Source organism: Xiphophorus maculatus, chromosome 6 (genome assembly GCF_002775205.1).
Source record: "Xiphophorus maculatus strain JP 163 A chromosome 6, X_maculatus-5.0-male, whole genome shotgun sequence".
Lineage (NCBI taxonomy): Eukaryota > Metazoa > Chordata > Actinopteri > Cyprinodontiformes > Poeciliidae > Xiphophorus > Xiphophorus maculatus.
This window is the reverse complement of record NC_036448.1, coordinates 23,900,491-23,918,688: the sequence shown is the minus strand read 5'-3', so window position 1 is coordinate 23,918,688 and position 18,198 is coordinate 23,900,491. Positions and strand designations below refer to the sequence as shown.

The window sequence follows — 18,198 nt, the reverse complement described above, 5'->3', positions numbered from 1 at the left end:
AAATATGAGTTTAAAGAAAAGTCAGAATGACTTTTTTCAGCCAGAAAAGGCCTGACTTCTGAAAAGTCGGGAAAGTCTGAATTAAAATCTTTAAAAAATCTGAGATTAGCTAGAATTATTTCCCTCGGTCGCCGTATTTCTCTTCCGTAAAAGTGTGCGGTGGCTTACTTCGAAATAGTTTAACTGATACGTTTTAACAACCTTTTAACCGCGTTTAAACGCGTGGGACTAAGTGCGTAAATTATCGCGAGAGGTCGAAGCTTCAAACCTACCCATGAGCCTTTGCGATTCCTCTTTCTAGCCGGCGCCTGAGAATGGGTACGTGTTTTCATGCATTGCTCGAAGACAGAATCCTTGTCCATCTCGCTTTTTATCGGTGGAATATTATCGAAATGGTTCGCCTTAATGCTGCTTAATAATTTTAAAATGTTTCTAGCTCGAACTTTGATTCGTAAATGCAATAGATGATGTTTTATAATGTAATTTTCAGTAGCTGTGTGAAATGCTCCAAGATGGCTGCTCGCATCACCCATTTCTAGCTAGCTCTTGCAGTTGCAGTGTGTCTCGTAAACGGTTTAGAGAGCTGCTAAATTTGGTTTACATACTTTATTAGATGATAGTGTGAGTTTTGATGCTCATTTAGTTCGTGAAAGTTGATCTTTAAATGTGTAAACATTGTAAAGCTGAAGTGAAGGCTGTTAGCATAAGCTAGCGCGCTGGCAGAGATCATGTCATGCTGCTTATGATGATCTTAAAAGCAGATAATGCACATTTTATTGTTTTTATTTAGTGGCTAACTGGTTAGAAATTTTTGCTGATGCACGTTTAGATATTTTATGTGATATGTTCAGTCTCAATTAACAGCAAAGACCTAAAGTGCTCAAGGAAGTAGAATTTGAATCAAAATGTGTTTTTATGTTTCTGTATCTTAAGTTCACCTGAAATTGCTTGAGTGACGTGATGAAATTCTTATAAGCGGATTCCAAATTCAGAATGCGGACAAACCTTACCTTGGAGAACTGATCACTCAAGCATAAGATTATTTTCAATCAGTATCGTGGTAGAAACTGTGATGTGATGCATTTTTGTAAACATTTTTCCAGGTATCTCAAGGGACAACTGGCACAAACGCCGCAAGACCGGCGGTAAACGCAAGCCATACCACAAGAAAAGGAAGTATGAGCTCGGTCGTCCACCTGCAAACACAAAGGTAAGAGAAGAGACAATTTTGTGTTAAATGTGGAGCAGCGTGAGAGATGAAAACTTGCCCTTAGGTAGGCTCCTGTTTGAGCCGTTTTGGTTCAAAGCTTTGGACTTACCAATGGTAGGACTTGTCATAGTTACACTGACACGCTGAAGAGATAAACATTTGGTTTTGCTGCTGCTGTAGAAATGATGTTTGCTTTAATGGAGCGTTTAATCGTTGCAGCTCGGAGCTCGCCGCATCCACACAGTGAGGGTCCGTGGTGGGAACAAGAAGTACCGTGCTCTGAGGTTGGATGTTGGAAACTTTTCATGGGGCTCTGAGGGTGAGTGTTCCGTTAAATTTCCTGTAATTCCTCTTTCCATGATGAGAACTTTGTCAGTTCTGCTGCTGAGTGCAAGTGGTGAAACCAAAGACTCTGAGAAAAAAATAAAAGTCCTATAAAACTAGTTTTGTATTTCAAAGAGTGAGATTTTCTTGGTCTGATTTTTGCTTCGCTTTGTGTGCTCAGGCTGCACACGCAAGACCAGGATCATCGATGTGGTCTACAACGCCTCCAACAACGAGCTGGTCAGAACCAAGACCCTGGTGAAAAACTGCATCGTCCTGGTCGACAGCCTTCCCTTCAGACAGTGGTATGAGGCGCACTATGCCACTCCTCTGGGACGCAAGAAGGGAGCCAAGCTGGTACATTTCATGCCTTTAAACTATATTTAAAGATGGTGTTCAACGTGTAAGATGCAAATTGATGCCAACTTCACATTTTGATAGGATTGGGTGATCTGGACTTAACGTTTTGTCACAATAGTTTGTGGTACTGTTGTGATAATGATTAAAGTGACAATAAGAACTAGTTATTACTACCTTTTCAGCCAGCTGTATGTCTGACTGCATAACAAAGCAATCAGCTGCACAAACTCAAAAATTCTCATTTATTTTTTCATTTTTTTCAAGTCCCATAAAGAAGTGATTTGCATCATTAAATTGCACACAGTAACTGCATCTAGTCAAATGTATTATTTATTAATACTTTCATTCCAGTTGAGAGTGGTAAAATTAACGATCCAAATAACAAGTAAAAATTTTAATTTAACGTGACAAAGATGAATCCACATTTTAGTTAAAGATATGTGGCTCATTTATGCCCCTCATTTGTCTAAATTTTGCAAACAAACTACTGATGCAAATGTTCACAAAATGTGAATTGAAGAATTTTTTTTTAATACAACTCAGTCTGTTTTTCTAGCATTTGAACAGAACTCTGAATTGGTCAGAAAAAGTGAAATTGTCCTTCATCTGATACTGTTTTCATGATTTAATTACAAACTGCTGGGAAATTTTGAACTTTGCATCTGGAAAAGTTTTTGAAATGGACAAATTTTTAAGAGCTGACATTTTGAGGTGTTTACAAGCGATAATCAGGATTGTTAAAATCTCAGCTTTACATAATATTTGTATTTTTAATCTCCATCAAGTCTTTCCGTGATGATAACTTTGACCAGTTCTGCTACTGAATGGAAGTGGTGACATCAGAGTCTCTGAGAAAGACGAGAGAGCAGCACCAAAAACAATCAGCAGAGTTCATTTTTACAGAGATTATTTCTTATTCTAATAAGTTGTTTCCTGTCCTCCTGCAGACTCCTGAGGAGGAGGAGATCCTGAATAAGAAAAGGTCCAAAAAGATCCAGAAGAAGTACGAAGAGCGTAAAAAGACAGCCAAGATCAGCACTCTCCTGGAGGAGCAGTTCCTGCAGGGAAAACTTCTCGGTAGGTCAAACATTCTCATCCACTACAAAAGCTAAACAAGGAGCCTGAAAACAGAATTTCATGATATTAAAGTTTTAAAAAGGGAACAATTCTATAAATCTCAATAAAGAACTCACTCTTAAAGTTGTGCTCAATATTTGTGCATCTTCAAACTGATTGTTTGGTCAGAAATGTTCTTTGTTTTGGAAATTCTGCTTTTAGTTTGGCATATAGGCGAGTCACATTGATAGCACTGGTCGGTAAAACTGTCAGAAAAAACAATTTTCCGGGGTTTAATGTTCACTAAAGCAAATTCACAATGGCGTCTAAGGATCATATTATGAAAATCTAAAAAAAATAATATTACGGGTAGAAAGTTGTAACATCACAACTTCACCTTAATTTCTCGTCATAAAGTTACAAGAAGAAAGTCTTATTACCAGGATAAACTAATAAAGTAATACAACTTTATTACAATAAAGTTGTAATATTTTGAGAGTGAAGTCTTAAGAGTCGCAATATTATGTCTTGTACAATTTTATACTCGTAATGTTACGACTTTATTCTCATACGACTTTTCTACTTGTATAAAAGTTGTATTCTGTTATAACTTTTTGTAGTATTACTTCGTACAAAGTAATAAAGTTGTAATATTACTTTATTTCCGTGCGACTGTATTCTTGTACGACTTCTCATGATTCGACTTTTCAGAATTTTACCATTTTATTCTTGTACGACTTTGTAATCTTACTTTATTCTATGGCTTCTAGTAATATTACGACTTTTTGTAATTTTACTATTTTATTATTTTATGACTTTGTAATATTCCGACTTTTCTTGTATAACTTTATTTTTGTAATATGATTTTATTCTCGTACGACTTCTTGTAACATCCTACTTTTTGTAATATTATGACTGTCTTCATGACTTTATTCTCATACTATTTTATCCTCAGCTTTATTTTCATTTGTTCTAATTATCTCTAGTACTTGTTCAAGTTACACTGCTTTAGTATATACTTTTTAGAACTTTAAAACTGTAAATTAACATATCTTTAATTTTTTTAAAATCCATATTTATATTTTTATTACCTGATTTTTGCTTTAGTTCTTCCTAACAGTTTAGTTTTTCCTTGTTTTCCTGCAGCTTGCATCGCCTCCAGGCCCGGCCAGTGCGGCAGGGCAGACGGATATCTGCTGGAGGGCAAAGAGCTGGAGTTCTACCTGAGGAAGATCAAGGCCAAGAAAGGCAAATAGATGTACAGCTGTTTGATACAACAATAAAACTCAAATGTCCCACACCTGATCTGATCTCTGCCCTCTTTGTTCTTTGAAATGGGAACAATTCCTATAAAATCTGTTTAATTGCTGCAGAATCTGGAAAAATGTTGAACTTTTAATTAAAACCTGACCTAGTTTTATTTTCACAGTGAATGTTTTCTGATAAAAATCTCATGAACTTGATATAAAAACTGATGAGCATAATTATTATTTTTTTGCCAGCAAAGACGACGCATCAGATGCAATCTTATTTCATTACAAAAATATTTGTTCCCCCTATACAGGTAAGGTAATATTTAAAACTAACTACATTAAATAATGAGATTAATTTTGATCATATTGACTATTATTTTTGCCTTGTTTTGTGAATCATGGCAGTTTTCTTTTTTGAGAAATTTGAAGGGTTTATTTACCAGAAATATTGGAGCCTTCTTTTGGTATTTTTGCAATATTAAACCTCTTTTTCAACACTATATAGCATATTTCAGTTTTCCATTTTGGTGTATTTGATCTGAATGCCATCCAACCTGCCGTAGTTTTCATCGGAACAGGTTCTGAGCTGTTGCTGTATTTAACTTGTGTTACAGGACGTCTTCTGAGACAGTTTTAATGTTCCGTTACGTTAAACTGCTATAAACAGTAGAGGTGAACTGCATTATATAAGCTGGAAAAACTGGGACAAAAGTCACACTGGAGGTGCCAGGTTGTACACGTCACCTTTTTCCGTCGCTGTGATTGGTCGAGAGGACGCTAACTTGCTGCAGCAGAGTTAGCTAACGTCCAGTCGGTTCAGTTTATGCTGAAGGATCAACAATGCTGCTCAACAAGGTGCGTTTGTTTCCTCTAATTGCTATTTGCAGACACATTTCTATGTATTCAGTTCCAGTTAATTTGTGAACGTAAGCTTTAAATTAGTGCGTTTGTATATGGAAACGAGGCTAGTTGAACCGTTACGTCACATGCTAATGTTAGTTAGCAAGTTGCTATAACGGCTAAAACACAGAAATAGTTTTCTATCGAGTTTTTGCAAGTACGTTTTAGTCACTATTTGAATGATTTTCAGCATCTCCTGGATCTTTAACAGCAGACCCGAATCCGTGCCTGAGTTTCTAGCATTAGCTTTAGCATCCTGTGTAAATATCTGTAATCTAAAGGTCCATTTCAAGGAGCAGGAGAAATATTAGAAAAGACTAACCGACTTAAACTGAAACCTGGTCTGAGTAAACAGACTGGAATACCTTTTAGTTTCTGTTAAATGTATTTGGATGGTTTTTGTCGTTCATAACCCCTTTTCAGTATGTTGTTTTTAATAACTACAGTATTATTTTTCTTATAAACTTGCTCTAAACTTTCAGTGTCTTTATATTTTTTTACTTGGTGTAACTACGTTCTTCCATTTTCCTCTAACTTGCTGTTGGTACACCTGAATTTCCCCTCTGCTGGGCAATAAATTATTTTTTCTTATATTTTATTCAAAGGAGAACAATTTTATCTGAATCCAGAGCATGTAATATGTAAACACAATGTTTACCTAACTGTTAATCTGCCAAACAGTAAGTAGACACAATAAGATGATGACAAAGGTTCTGTGAATATTATATATATGTATAATATTCATGCAAATCTGGAACAAACTTCCAGAAAACTACAAAACAGCCGAAACAATAACTTCCTTTAGATCTAGACTAAAAACCTAACTGTCCAGAGTTGCTTTTGAAACGTAATCAATGAAACATTAATCAACAATCTGATGTTGCGACGGTAAAGTGTAATGTTTCAATTGTTCACTGTGTTTCTACGACTTTGCATTTTGTGTTTTTTATGATGTAAAGCACTTTGAAATGCCTTGTTGCTGAAAGGTGCTATGATGACCTTTGCCCTCCATGCAGGTGTTCAGAGCCAGCCTTCGCTCTGGGATTCGTCTGCAGAGCTCCGGTGCTGCTGCAGCCGCTGCAGCTTCCAGCAGCCATGCAGGAGCTCCTGGCTACTCATTCGGTGAGTCGGAGGAAAACAAGACGATAAGCAATATGTGAATACAGAAAATTGTGCCTTACTGACTTTTCCTTTTTTAAACATAGTCATCAGTTTACACATTTAAATGATAATTCTGCACCAGCACAGCACATTTAAATACACTAATAGTTTCACAAGTTTGGACAAACATATAAAAACAACTTAAATTTTCCAGTAAGTGCAATTAGAGTATAACAGCCAATATAAAGGAAATAATAAAGAAACTGACACTGACAAAAACAGGTTGACTACTTTGGTCAAACCTGTAAAACCAAACTACAACAAATCTTCTTTCAAGTGGTTCAGAAAGTGCAATTAGGAATTCTAAATATAATGTGAAATAACTAATAAAGCATAGAATTATACTGAATAGATCTGCCCTCATCTATTGGGATCATCGTCACAGATACCCAATCTAGAATTATTTTTTTTACTACAGGACCAATACAGATATAATATTGGATCGGTGCATCTCTGTGGTTTCTGACCTCTTTCACCACCCCTCCAATGCTTTTTTACACACACTGATGGACATAAATGCTGAAAGAAAGCTGTTTTGATTATTTATTTATTATAAATAAACTAATTTTCTTCAGAAACAAACTGCAGCCTTGTTTTTTAGTGGTTTTACCCAAGAATCAGATATTAGAACAAAACCTAATTTCCTCCTGAAAGATTCACTCATAAACATTTGTCCTTGCTAGGCTCCTTTATAAATGAGTTTTGTTTGAGTCATACCAACATGTTTTGGAAAACAATAAAAGTGTATCTATTTGTAGTGAATGAGTGAATTCTGTCTTAAATTTTTTTCTGTTGTTTTTTGAACAGAGCTGACGGATCAGCAGAAGGAGTTCCAGCAGCTGGCGAGGCGCTTCGCTCGAGAAGAGATGATTCCTGTGGCAGCTGCTTATGACAGAAGTGGTGAAGTATGTTCAGAAAACAAGAGGCTCAAATATACGGCTGAATACTTTCTTTTAAAGTGTAGTTTTACAGAAAAACTTTAATCTTTATACCCTTCAGTTGTTCAAATTTCCTAAAGATATGAAGCCGAATTTAAATACCAATGGTATAATAGTGGTTGGTTTAATATTATAAAACATAGCTTTATTATTTGGAAATAGAAAATGGATTTAAATCTAATCAAATGTAGGTCTTAGGAAGCCAAATGTTTAAGTTTAATGTTTAATTGACCTTAATTTTTTCTCCCAGTATCCAGTCCCCATCATCAAGAAGGCCTGGGAGCTCGGCCTGATCAACAGTCACATCCCACAGCAGTACGGTAAGCCATTACTAATTTAATGCATTTCTATAATATCCAATCTTTTTTTAATTGTCAGGATCTTATAATAACAGATGCAGATAATTAAATAAATGCACATTTAATTATCTGTAAAAGATGTTTTAAATTTACATTTTAATGATTTAATGGTGACTCAATAATGGGTTATTAAATAAATTATTTTATGGTACATTTGATGATTTAATAATCTGTTTATTTATTGAATTTTGTCCCGTTTTAACGCTTCATAAAGAGCATGAATAGTTTGATATGAAATATTTGATTGTTCTCTGAATGCAAGATTTGTAGGCAAATCTCTGCTGTACAGATAAATGAACAAAAATGTTAAAAACATAAATAAAACAGATCATATTTAGTCTTTTTTTAAGACTTATTTTTATTCATAAAAGGCTCCTGGGTGAAATAATTAGTTGGTTTTTAATTAGGCCAGTTATAGTGTCAAATATATCTTAATAAACTCCTAATAAATCAGTAGATGCACATCAACATTTATGATATATTCACTTCTCTTTTTTATTTATTTCACATTTAGGTCATATTTAAATTATAATTTCACATGTTATAAATTTTATATCACTAATGGCTTGTATTTGCTAATTTATATCTATTTGGATGGGAGTAGATTGTCAGCAAATAATCACTTTCCCTTGGGGATCAATAATGTATATTCTGATTATTGACCCAAATCTAAATGTGAGGTTTATTCTTCCGTTTCTCTTAAATGTTGAGTTTTTCCTTTAAGGTGGAATGGGCCTGTCGATCTTTGACGCCTGCCTGATCACAGAGGAGCTGGCCTACGCCTGCACTGGGATGCAGACGGCCATCGAGGCAAACTCTCTGGGAGTAAGTAAAGTAACGCATCCATAACGACGTCATCAGGACAGGAGAGCAGCTAGTGACAGAGCAGAAATTATTTATTTAATGAATTTTATTCAAATATTATTTAAGAGATTTAAGTTTATTGCTTCAAAACAGATTTTATGTCTCCTAACTTCCTTCCTGATAGTTTTTCCACATCATCAATCATAAGGAGAAGCTCCGTATTAATCAACTTATTGTTTGCACTTTGCAGCAAATGCCTGTAATTCTTGCTGGAAATGAGGAGCAGAAGAAGAAATACCTGGGAAGGATGACGGAGGAGCCGCTGATGTGTGTAAGTTCAGTACAAGACAAACTGCTAGTTTTAGTCTAAACATTGAATAGTTTGGAATATTACTGAAAAGTCCATTTATTTCAGAAACTTTTATCACCAAGTGAAACAAATTATTACACACTAAATGTTTGAAATAATTTATTCCTGTTAATTATGATGATTTTTTTAATACACGACATTTCAAATTAGAGCAAATTAGTATTAAAAGAATGTTTTTAATACATTCTGGACGATGTGGCTTATAGATAATTATTGATTAGTTTTCTGTAATATCTGAAATACTGGCAATCGTTCCTGTTTCATCCACCATTTTGACTCCACACTGTTTATTTTTAAGCATTGAAGATCTGGTGGAATTCAAAATTGTTCAAATTATGTTTATCAAATAAACCGTTACCTGAGCACAAACAGAGATGTTTTTTTGAAAGAGAAGGAGATTTAACTCATGGGGTTTCTCAACCCGAAGGATTTGTAGTATATGCAAGAAAGAGCTTTTATATTTCAATTCATGGTGTAAAATTATGGAACAAGTTAATCGAGGAGTTAAAACAAAGTCAAAATTTAGTACAATTTAAGAGTAAATATAAGGAGGTAATTTTCACAACATACAGAAATGTGACCATTTTCTTCCACTTCCTGCGGTTTGAAAAAAAATCTAAGTTATGGCTTTTTAATTTAGGCAACATAAAAAAAATGAAATTTTTTTCTGTTTGTCGTTCAGAGTTGTGACGCTTCTCGTTTCTCCTCCACAGGCGTACTGCGTCACTGAACCCGGAGCCGGTTCTGATGTGGCCGGACTAAAGACCCGAGCCGAGAAGGTGGGAGACGAGTACGTCGTTAACGGCCAGAAGATGTGGATTACCAACGGAGGGAAAGCTAACTGGTGTGTATCTACGCCCAGCTGCTGTCTTCTTTCGCTCATTGGGGGTTATGTGGCTGCAGTATTGGTAGACAACATGTTATTTGTCTCTTCTGTCCTCAGGTACTTCCTCCTTGCTCGCACCAATCCTGATCCCAAATGTCCAACCAGCAAAGCTTTCACTGGCTTCATCGTGGAAGCGGATACTCCAGGGATTCAGATCGGAAGGAAGGTAAGAAGGGTGTTCAAACATATTTAAAGTCTTCAAAGTATCCAAAATTAAAACCTTGAAAATCATAAATGAATCTATCTCAAATTAAGGCCTTAAAATCTCTTTAATTCATGTAATTAAGGTCTTAAAAGCTCACTTCTATTTCTAATCCATAAGATGCTACATTCATTGTGTGCATAAATCTTGGCACTACTACTATGTAAAATATACGATTTTCTTTTGTACATTTCTCTCGTGATACAAGTTTTAAATTTCATTCATTATGGTCTTAAAAATTCCTAAACCTGAGTTGGTGAAACCTGCAGATACCCTGGTAAGCAGGGAATCTTAATAAAGCTGTGAGCGTCTCTGTAAATAAAACTACATTAATTTAGCGATGTTAACGATAAACAGTAAATATCTTCAGGCCAGCCACGACGGTTCGTGCTCGAGGCGTTTTCTGACCCGTGTTGTCCTTCCAGGAGATGAATATGGGTCAGAAATGCTCGGACACCAGAGGCATCACGTTCGAGGACGTCAGGATACCGAAGGAGAACGTTCTGATCGGAGAGGGAGCCGGGTTCAAAATCGCTATGGGGGCCTTTGACAACACCAGACCACCAGTAAGAGCTCCAGATGTTTCCAGCATTGCAGAAATATCACAGCAAATCAGGTTTATTTTGAAGAATGGAGATATGACAGCTTCTCACCATAAAAACACAATACAGACAATAAATGCATGGATATGTTTTTCTAGATCTTAATCAGTTTATTCATTATATTTAACAAATTTCATCATTAATTCACAAACATTCTCTTACAACATTTACTGCAAACAAGTGAAAAGAGAGCAGGAAGAAGAAATAAATCTTGTAAAAATCTGCCTCTTCAATAATAAAATACATTTTCTGAGCCGTAAACATTAAATCAACAATCTAAGTTGCAAACAATCTATCATTCTCCTCATAATCTACTCATAGAAATCTATAAGACTTAATAATTTTTCTTGTAAAATGTTTTGATTTGATTCACAGTAAAGCACTTTTTCATCTCTTCATCTAAATTGCTCCATAATTTTAATCCGTCCATCGAAATGCACATTTGTTTTAAACTAGTTCACAGTTTTACCTTTAAATTTATTTCTTATTTTTATCTCTTGAGCTTGAGAAAAATACCTTTTCTAAACTAACTGTCAGTAATATTTTCTAGCTTTAAACATATCTAATAGCATTTTTAAATAAATCAAGTCCTTTAGTTTCAATATTTGAATAAACAGCATGTTCTCTAGCATTCACTTTATATGAAATTTACATAACTTTCCTTTGTGTCACAAAAATCTTTTGGTTTTGCTTTATGTTTGCTTTTGTCAAAACGGTACCATTAAATCAAACGAGTAAATGTCCGCAGTACATAATAATTGAGGTGATCAAATGTTTCCCATGTTCTGTCTCAAATATTCCAGATTTAAATGTATTTATGTTTCGTTCTGTTAATTAAAGTGACTTTAATTCAGGTGGCAGCCGGAGCAACAGGCCTGGCCCAGAGGGCTCTGGACGAAGCCACCAACTACGCCTTGGAGAGGAAAACCTTTGGCAAAGTTATTGCTGAGGTTAGTTTGAACGTCCAGGATGGGGTGTTAATGTGTCGCATCATTTTTAGCTACAATGTCGTCAATTCAAACTATGACACAATGGTATATTTAACTCCTTTTACAACATTTCTGCTTGAAATAACCTCCCCAAAATGAAATTATTTGGATTATTTATCAAAATAAAGCCAAGACTCCAGAGAATATTCTAGTTAAAAAAAACAACAAAAACTCTTCTGTTACTGAGGGAGAGTAAATGAATATGGCACACCAGAAAAAATAAATAATTTTCGCTTAAAATATGCAGTTTGTGATGTGACTATTCCTCTGAAAGGATGCAGCTGCGATCCGAAACGTAAACCACAGTGTAGAATCTGACCTTTTGCTGTGCCGAGTCTCATGGAAACGGTGAATCATAGTTTTATTGGATAAAGCCCAGGCCTCACTTTTAGTCTCCTTTTCCACCACTAGGTGGCGCCTTGAGCATAAAACTAAAGAAATGGAACTTGGGAACTAATAAGTTGTTTATGGAAGAAGATTAGGACAAACACATTTTTTTTTTACATTTTATATGATTTTAATCTCAGAATTTAGACTTTTTATGTCAGAATTCCTTTTTTCCTGTGATTTTGGTTTATTTTTTATTTTTTCTCAGAATAATTTTTGTTTTACCAGAATTTTGATGGATTTTTTCCTAAGAATTCTGACTTTAATCTCAGATTGTGGACTTTTTTTTCCAGAATTGACTTGTTTTTTTTTTTTCTTTCCAAATTTTTTCCCCCAGATTCTGTGTGAATCTATATCAAAATCCAAATTAATAAGCAAATATTCTTTGATTTATATCTGTTATGTTGTTTGCATATAAAGATAATTACATTTCCTCCTTGTTATAGGATTTGTAAATCTGCACTTTATCTACATCGAAATATTGTCCCAAATTTGTTTGGTTGATTTAAGTTTTAAGACTAGATTTGTCTGATGATGCATAAACAATGTGAAATATTCTGAAACTGAGGAAGAAGTCAGCTTCTTGGCCCTAATCCTCTTCCGTAACAGTACATTAACTAAAGCAAATGGCTAATAAACTTGGGTTGTATTTCTGCTGAAGCCTTTCTACCAGGATGGTTATGGTGTCTGTGTTTTTGTTCGGCAGCACCAGGCCGTGTCGTTCCTCCTGGCTGAGATGGCCATGAAGGTGGAGCTGGCCCGGATGGGGTACCAGCGATCCGCCTGGGAAGTGGACCAGGGCCGCAAGAACACCTACTACGCCTCCATCGCCAAGGCCTTCGCCGGAGACATCGCCAACCAGGTGGCCGCCGACGCCGTCCAGATCTTTGGAGGAAACGGCTTTAACAGCGAATACCCGGTGGAGAAGCTGATGAGGGACGCCAAGATCTACCAGGTGAGGAAGATCGCTTCATTTAGAATAAAACTGACAAAACACTGAGTTCCTTTTACTGGTTTACTGTCTGGCTTCTTTTGTTTCTTTGTATTTTTGTGTTTTTATAATGTAAGGCACTTTGAACTGCCTTGTTGCTGAAATGTTCAATATAAATAAAGTTAATTGATTGATTTATTCACTACCAACAGTCTAAAACAGCTCTGATTTATTTTATCTGTAGATCTATGAAGGCACGGCTCAAATCCAGAGGCTCATTATCGCCAGAGAACACCTGGGAAGATTCAAGAAGTGAAGAAGATCATCCGTCCTCATCCTCAGTGATTTGCCGTTAGCCTGTAGCTCCTGTACATAACGCGTTTCTGTAAAACGGACCCGGCCGCTGACCCGGGATGCAGCTCCAATGTTTTCTGCCTTAACGAACAATTCGGATCATTAATCTGAGTCACCAGGTCCTGATTCTGCTGATTCAAACGATGAAAACCACTTTAAATGTGACGATTAAAACTCGTTTCCAAGCCCAAAATAACATAAGACTGTAAAAAATATAATTTCTCCAGCGAACAGTTTAACTGCTTATAGTTTTTATCAGAAATGCATCTTTAAGCATTGATCAGTTATTGAACTAAAGCTGCTGTTAATCTTGTGCATCAGTGACTCAGATCCAGTTTTCTGTAAAGATTTATTGTCGCTCACATCTTCAGCCTTTTAATCATAATCTTGCTCAATATTTTTGCCATATTTTGCCTTGAACATCCGTCTGACTTTAAGATCAAATTTGTAAAATAACTTTCAGTTGGAACAGAATGTGTAGAAAGATGTTTAGAAGTCTGTTTTGCATGTCTAAAATGCAGCTTTTTTATCTTGTCAATAATATTTTGCCTGTTTTAAAATTTAAAATGAGATTAAAACAGTTTTACAGTCAGATTTCTTCAGACTTCTCCAGGATGTAATTCTGTACTGTAACAATGTTTTCTGAGCCTGTTTGCCATCAACTACATTATTACACTTCTGCTCAAAAGGATCTTTGACTTTTTTTATTTCTGCAAATTCATTTTAAGAAAACAATTAGTCTGTTTCTTTTCCCTTAATCCTCCTGTTATGTTGCGGGTCAAATTGACCCGTTTTACAGTAAAATGTATTTTTTTAAATAGTTGGAAGTATTTTTTCTGCATGAAACTTTTTCTATTTGTCTTAATAGGTGCACTCTTCATATAAATTGAAAATGGTTCATTTTCAATCTGATACTGTTTGGGTCAATTTGACCCAGCAGTCAGGTTGAAGGGTAAAAAAAGGTTAAAAAAAAGTCCAATTGTATACGTTTCCTTGCAGCTATGAACCCTATTTTACCACACACATGCACACGTGCAATACTGATGCATCTATATTGACTGGAGATGTTAGAATGGCCCTTAGCGGCTGGATGAAGTCGGAGTCTTGAGGCAGAGAGACGGTGCAGACCCACTGGGTGTTTATTCACCAATATTTAACACACACACAGGCAGGGCTAAGGTCTCAGCAGCAGCCACACAGCTGTGTTTCATTAGAGGGCAAAAACTTTATCACCTTTTCATCTTGAACCTCACAAATCAAGAGCTGCTGCACTGGTCTCTGACGCACCTGGAATTCTTTCAGCAAATTCTCATGAAATGTCTGATGTTTTTTCACTCTGTCAGGCATAAACAGATCATATGTAACCTTACCCACTTGTTGAGTCACTTCATATGGGTCATGCCACTTGGCAAGCAGCTTGTTATCTGAGGTTGGTAGCAGCAATAGGACCTGCTGGCCTGGTTTCAGGACCCTCTCCTTAGATTTCTGGTCATACCATCTTTTCTGGTTCTGTTGTGCTGTCTTCATGCTCTCCTGTGCCAAAGCTGTCATTTCCTCCAAGCTCTGTCGCATCTTGACCATATGCCACGATGTCCTCCGCTGATTCAGGATGTTCCCAGTAACCTTCAGGAGGTCCAATGGTCCTCTCACTTGGCGTCCCTAGAGCAGTTCAAATGGCGAAAATCCCGTCGAAGCCTGTGGGATCTCTGTATGCAAAAAGCAAATAGGGCAACAACTGGTCCCAATCTGCTCCTGTAGTGGAAACAAACTTGCGCAGCATGTTCTTTAAAGTCTGGTTGTATCTCTCAACAAGCCCGTCCGTTTGAGGATGATAGGGGGTGGTCTTAATTCCCTTCACTCCTAGCAACTTGTAGACTTGCTGTAACAGCTTAGACATTAAGTTTGTTCCACAGTCTGTCAAAACCTCTTTCAGGATCCCTACTCCGGAGAACAATTGTATCAGACAGTCTGGCTTTCACACACCTCAGGGGAAAAACTTCAGGATACCGAGTTGCATAATTGCATATAACTAGGATGTACTTGTTGCCTGCTGAGCTTCTCTCTAAGGGACCCACTACATCCATCCCTATTCTCTCAAAAGGAGTACCAATAATTGGTAGGGGCTGAAGATAGGCCAGAGAAATCTTCTTTCCTGAAGTGAATTGACATTTAACACAGGACTTACAGAAGTGTGATGTTTGACTATACATTCCTGGCCACACAAATCTTATGGCAATTCTACAGTGTTTTCTGAAATCCCACATGAATCTGTGTGTCCCAGATCCATTACTCTCTCTCTGAACTGTTGTGGTAATGCTAAGGCCTCTACATCCCCTTTACACTGATACAAAATTCCCCTTTTTACTACATAAGTAGCTTCATCAAGAAATTCTGCAGTGCCCTGTGTGTTTCCTTCCACCTCTATGACTTTCTCAAATCAAACTTTCAAAGTTGGATCCTGTCTCTGAAGCTCACCCACATTAGCTGGAAGATTAACATCTAGCAGCTGAAATGGTTTAAAAGTGATTTCTGGCAGATCCTCTCATCTTGTCCCTCCTTCTCTCAGCCTTGGTTTTATAAGATTTAATTGGTCCCATTTCTCATACTTCCTCAAAAAATGGTAACTCTCTCAAGGTGTTTTGAGCACTTTGAGCCCTTGTAGTGACCATGTTGTGCCCTGCAGATCTCACTATACATGGGTACTCTATGGTTTGGGCTAAAAGAGCACCAGTTACTTCCTGTGGGGGAACGTTTTCTGGATGTGTGGGACTCAGTAGTTTGGGAGGATGTAATTATGCTTGCTGAGTGAGATCAGCAATAATGGGGACATCATTACCCAGAATAACAGTATGAGGCAGCTTTTCTGCAAGAGCTACTGACATAAAAAACAGTCATCTGACTGTATGTCAGCCATTGGATATTCATGCTTATCTCCATTTATGCAGCTTATGTGACATTTCTCCTCAGTCCACCTTTCTCTAGGTACTAAGGAAGACAAAACCACAGTCTGAAACCCCCATGTATTTAGCAAGGCTGTCTCCCGCTGCCCATTAATCAGAACTAGTGCAGTACAGGCAGCATCATGAAAAGCACCTGTAGTGGGTCTAGGGACTGTACAAAACAGGAATGGCTTAGACTGATTAGTAAGGGGGCAGAAGTACTGAGTGTGGCCCAGTCCATCACATAAATAGCATCTTATGTCTCACTTTCCAGAACGAAAAGGGGCATTCTTAGCAGAATCAGGTTTGTATTTACTAGAGGAAAGTTGCCTACCACTAGAAAATGCCCTTTTCTCCAAATGACCACCACCTCGTTCATCCCCAATGGACTTACTTTCGTGGGCAAAGTTGGAGCCTCGGCCAAAAGTGCTGTGTCTAGCTGCCGTGAAGACATCAGCCAGTTGTATTGCTTTCTCTGCTGTCTTTGGGTCATGCTCACGAAGCCACACCTCCAGTTCAGGGTTAACCATCCTCAGGAACTGTTCCAGGATCATTGTCTCTGAAATTTCTTTTACTGTTGCCTTGTCCGGTTTAACCCACTTGCAAAACATTTCTTTGAGGCCCACATACAGCTCTTGTGGAGTCTCTACAGCAGGGGTGTCAAACTCCAGTCCTCAAGGGCCAGTGTCCTGCAACTTTTAGATGTGCCTCTGCTGCACCACACCTGAATAGAATAATTAGGTCATTAGCAAGGCTCTGGAGAACTGATCTACACAAGGAGGAGGAAATGTAGCCATTTCATTCCAGTGTTTTGTACCTGTGGCACATCTAAAAACTGTAGGACTGCGGCCCTCGAGGACTGGAGTTTGACACCTGTGCTCTACAGGAAGAATGTCCAAAGAACGGAAACGTTGACAATAGGTTTCAGCTGTAACCTCATACTTTTGCCATATGGCCGCCTTCACTTTGTCATAGTCTTCTGAGTCTGCAAGATCCATCAAAACATAAGCACTTTGTGCCTTGCCAGTCAGTAGGGGAATTAGCCGGATAGCCCATTCCTCTTTTGGTCATCGACAAACGTCGGCCATTCTTTCGAAAGTGGTCAAGAAATGTTCAATGTCATCATTAGGTAGAGGATGTAGATTAGGTTCTCTGTGCATGCTGAAATCCCTCTCAGGCCCGACACCCCAAGATGGTTGACTTGTCCCTCCTCATGGATCATCTATGTCCTCTTGAGGCTGCAGTGCACCAGGCTGCAGCTGGTCACCTCCAGAATCTTGCCTCAGATCATTCACTTGCTGCTGTATTTGGTGAAATTGGTGCTGCATAGACTTCCATCTATGCTCTTGACGGGAAGCTTCTTTTGCAATCTGTTGGTCTCTTACTGATTGAGACTGAATGAGCGATTTCACCAAATCTGCAAGCTCCTCAATCTTCTCAGGGTTGCTGGGTGCCACGCCCACCTGATTAGCAGACGACTTTGCTCCATCATCAGGCTCCACCTGTTGGTCTTGTTTCCTCTTTTCTCTGTCTTTTGTCATCCTCAACTCCACTTTGTGACTCCAACCCCAGCTTCTGACACCACTTGTTAGAATGGCCCTTAGCGGCTGGATTAAGTCGGAGTCTTGAGGCAGAGAAACGGTGCAGACCAACTGGATGTTTATTCACCAACATTTAACACACAGACACCCTGCTTACAAAGGGCTAAGGTCTCAGCAGCAACCACACAGCAATGCGGCCAACATGCAGCCTTTTATAGTCCAATTAACAAACTCACCAAGGAACAGGGTAAAACAAAATACAAACTTGACAAATACAACCAAACCTTCAGAATAATATTAGCAAATACTATTAATTTTTAAGCAGACATTTCATTTCTAAAAAGACATTCTATAAATATAAATCCAACATTAAACTTCTGAAGAGCATAGTTCTGCTGCTCCCCCGCTTCCATCTGCATTGGTCTCTTCCGGAACCTTTAAAAGGTGTTCAGGCCTCTGGGGAATCTTTTAGCCTGAACACAGGAAGAGACAGAGGTAAGCCACAGCTGCACCAAACATTTCAAACAGTCACAATACTTACATCTAGTGATGGGTAAATGAGGCGTCATGTAGCGTTTCGACCAATAGCAAACTGTATTGATATTGTGTCGATACTGCGTCACTGAATACTG

The 18,198-nt window shown here is 37.6% G+C and overlaps 2 protein-coding genes and 3 non-coding genes across 5 annotated transcripts; all 5 read left to right on the top strand.

Annotated features, from left to right (window-relative positions):
• Positions 1-245: 245 nt before the first annotated feature.
• Positions 246-4,255, top strand: rps8 (ribosomal protein S8). The gene is made up of 6 exons (XM_005815134.2): positions 246-318; positions 1,104-1,210; positions 1,430-1,529; positions 1,716-1,891; positions 2,842-2,971; positions 4,097-4,255. The coding sequence occupies exons 1-6, from the start codon at positions 315-317 to the stop codon at positions 4,204-4,206; spliced, it is 627 nt and encodes a 208-aa protein (XP_005815191.1). The 5' UTR covers positions 246-314; the 3' UTR covers positions 4,207-4,255.
• Positions 1,247-1,355, top strand: LOC111609011. Its single transcript, XR_002752974.1, has one exon. It is a non-coding gene; the product is annotated as a small nucleolar RNA SNORD46 (small nucleolar RNA).
• LOC111609010 lies at positions 1,563-1,630 on the top strand. Its single transcript, XR_002752973.1, has one exon. It is a non-coding gene; the product is annotated as a small nucleolar RNA SNORD38 (small nucleolar RNA).
• On the top strand, positions 2,682-2,750 carry LOC111609009. Its single transcript, XR_002752972.1, has one exon. It is a non-coding gene; the product is annotated as a small nucleolar RNA SNORD38 (small nucleolar RNA).
• Positions 4,256-4,953: 698 nt separating the features above from the next.
• acadm (acyl-CoA dehydrogenase medium chain) lies at positions 4,954-13,777 on the top strand. Its single transcript, XM_005815133.2, has 12 exons — positions 4,954-5,058; positions 6,120-6,225; positions 7,072-7,169; positions 7,453-7,522; positions 8,286-8,386; positions 8,616-8,696; positions 9,449-9,579; positions 9,679-9,787; positions 10,249-10,389; positions 11,280-11,375; positions 12,508-12,756; positions 12,977-13,777. The coding sequence occupies exons 1-12, from the start codon at positions 5,044-5,046 to the stop codon at positions 13,046-13,048; spliced, it is 1,269 nt and encodes a 422-aa protein (XP_005815190.1). The 5' UTR covers positions 4,954-5,043; the 3' UTR covers positions 13,049-13,777.
• Positions 13,778-18,198: the final 4,421 nt, after the last annotated feature.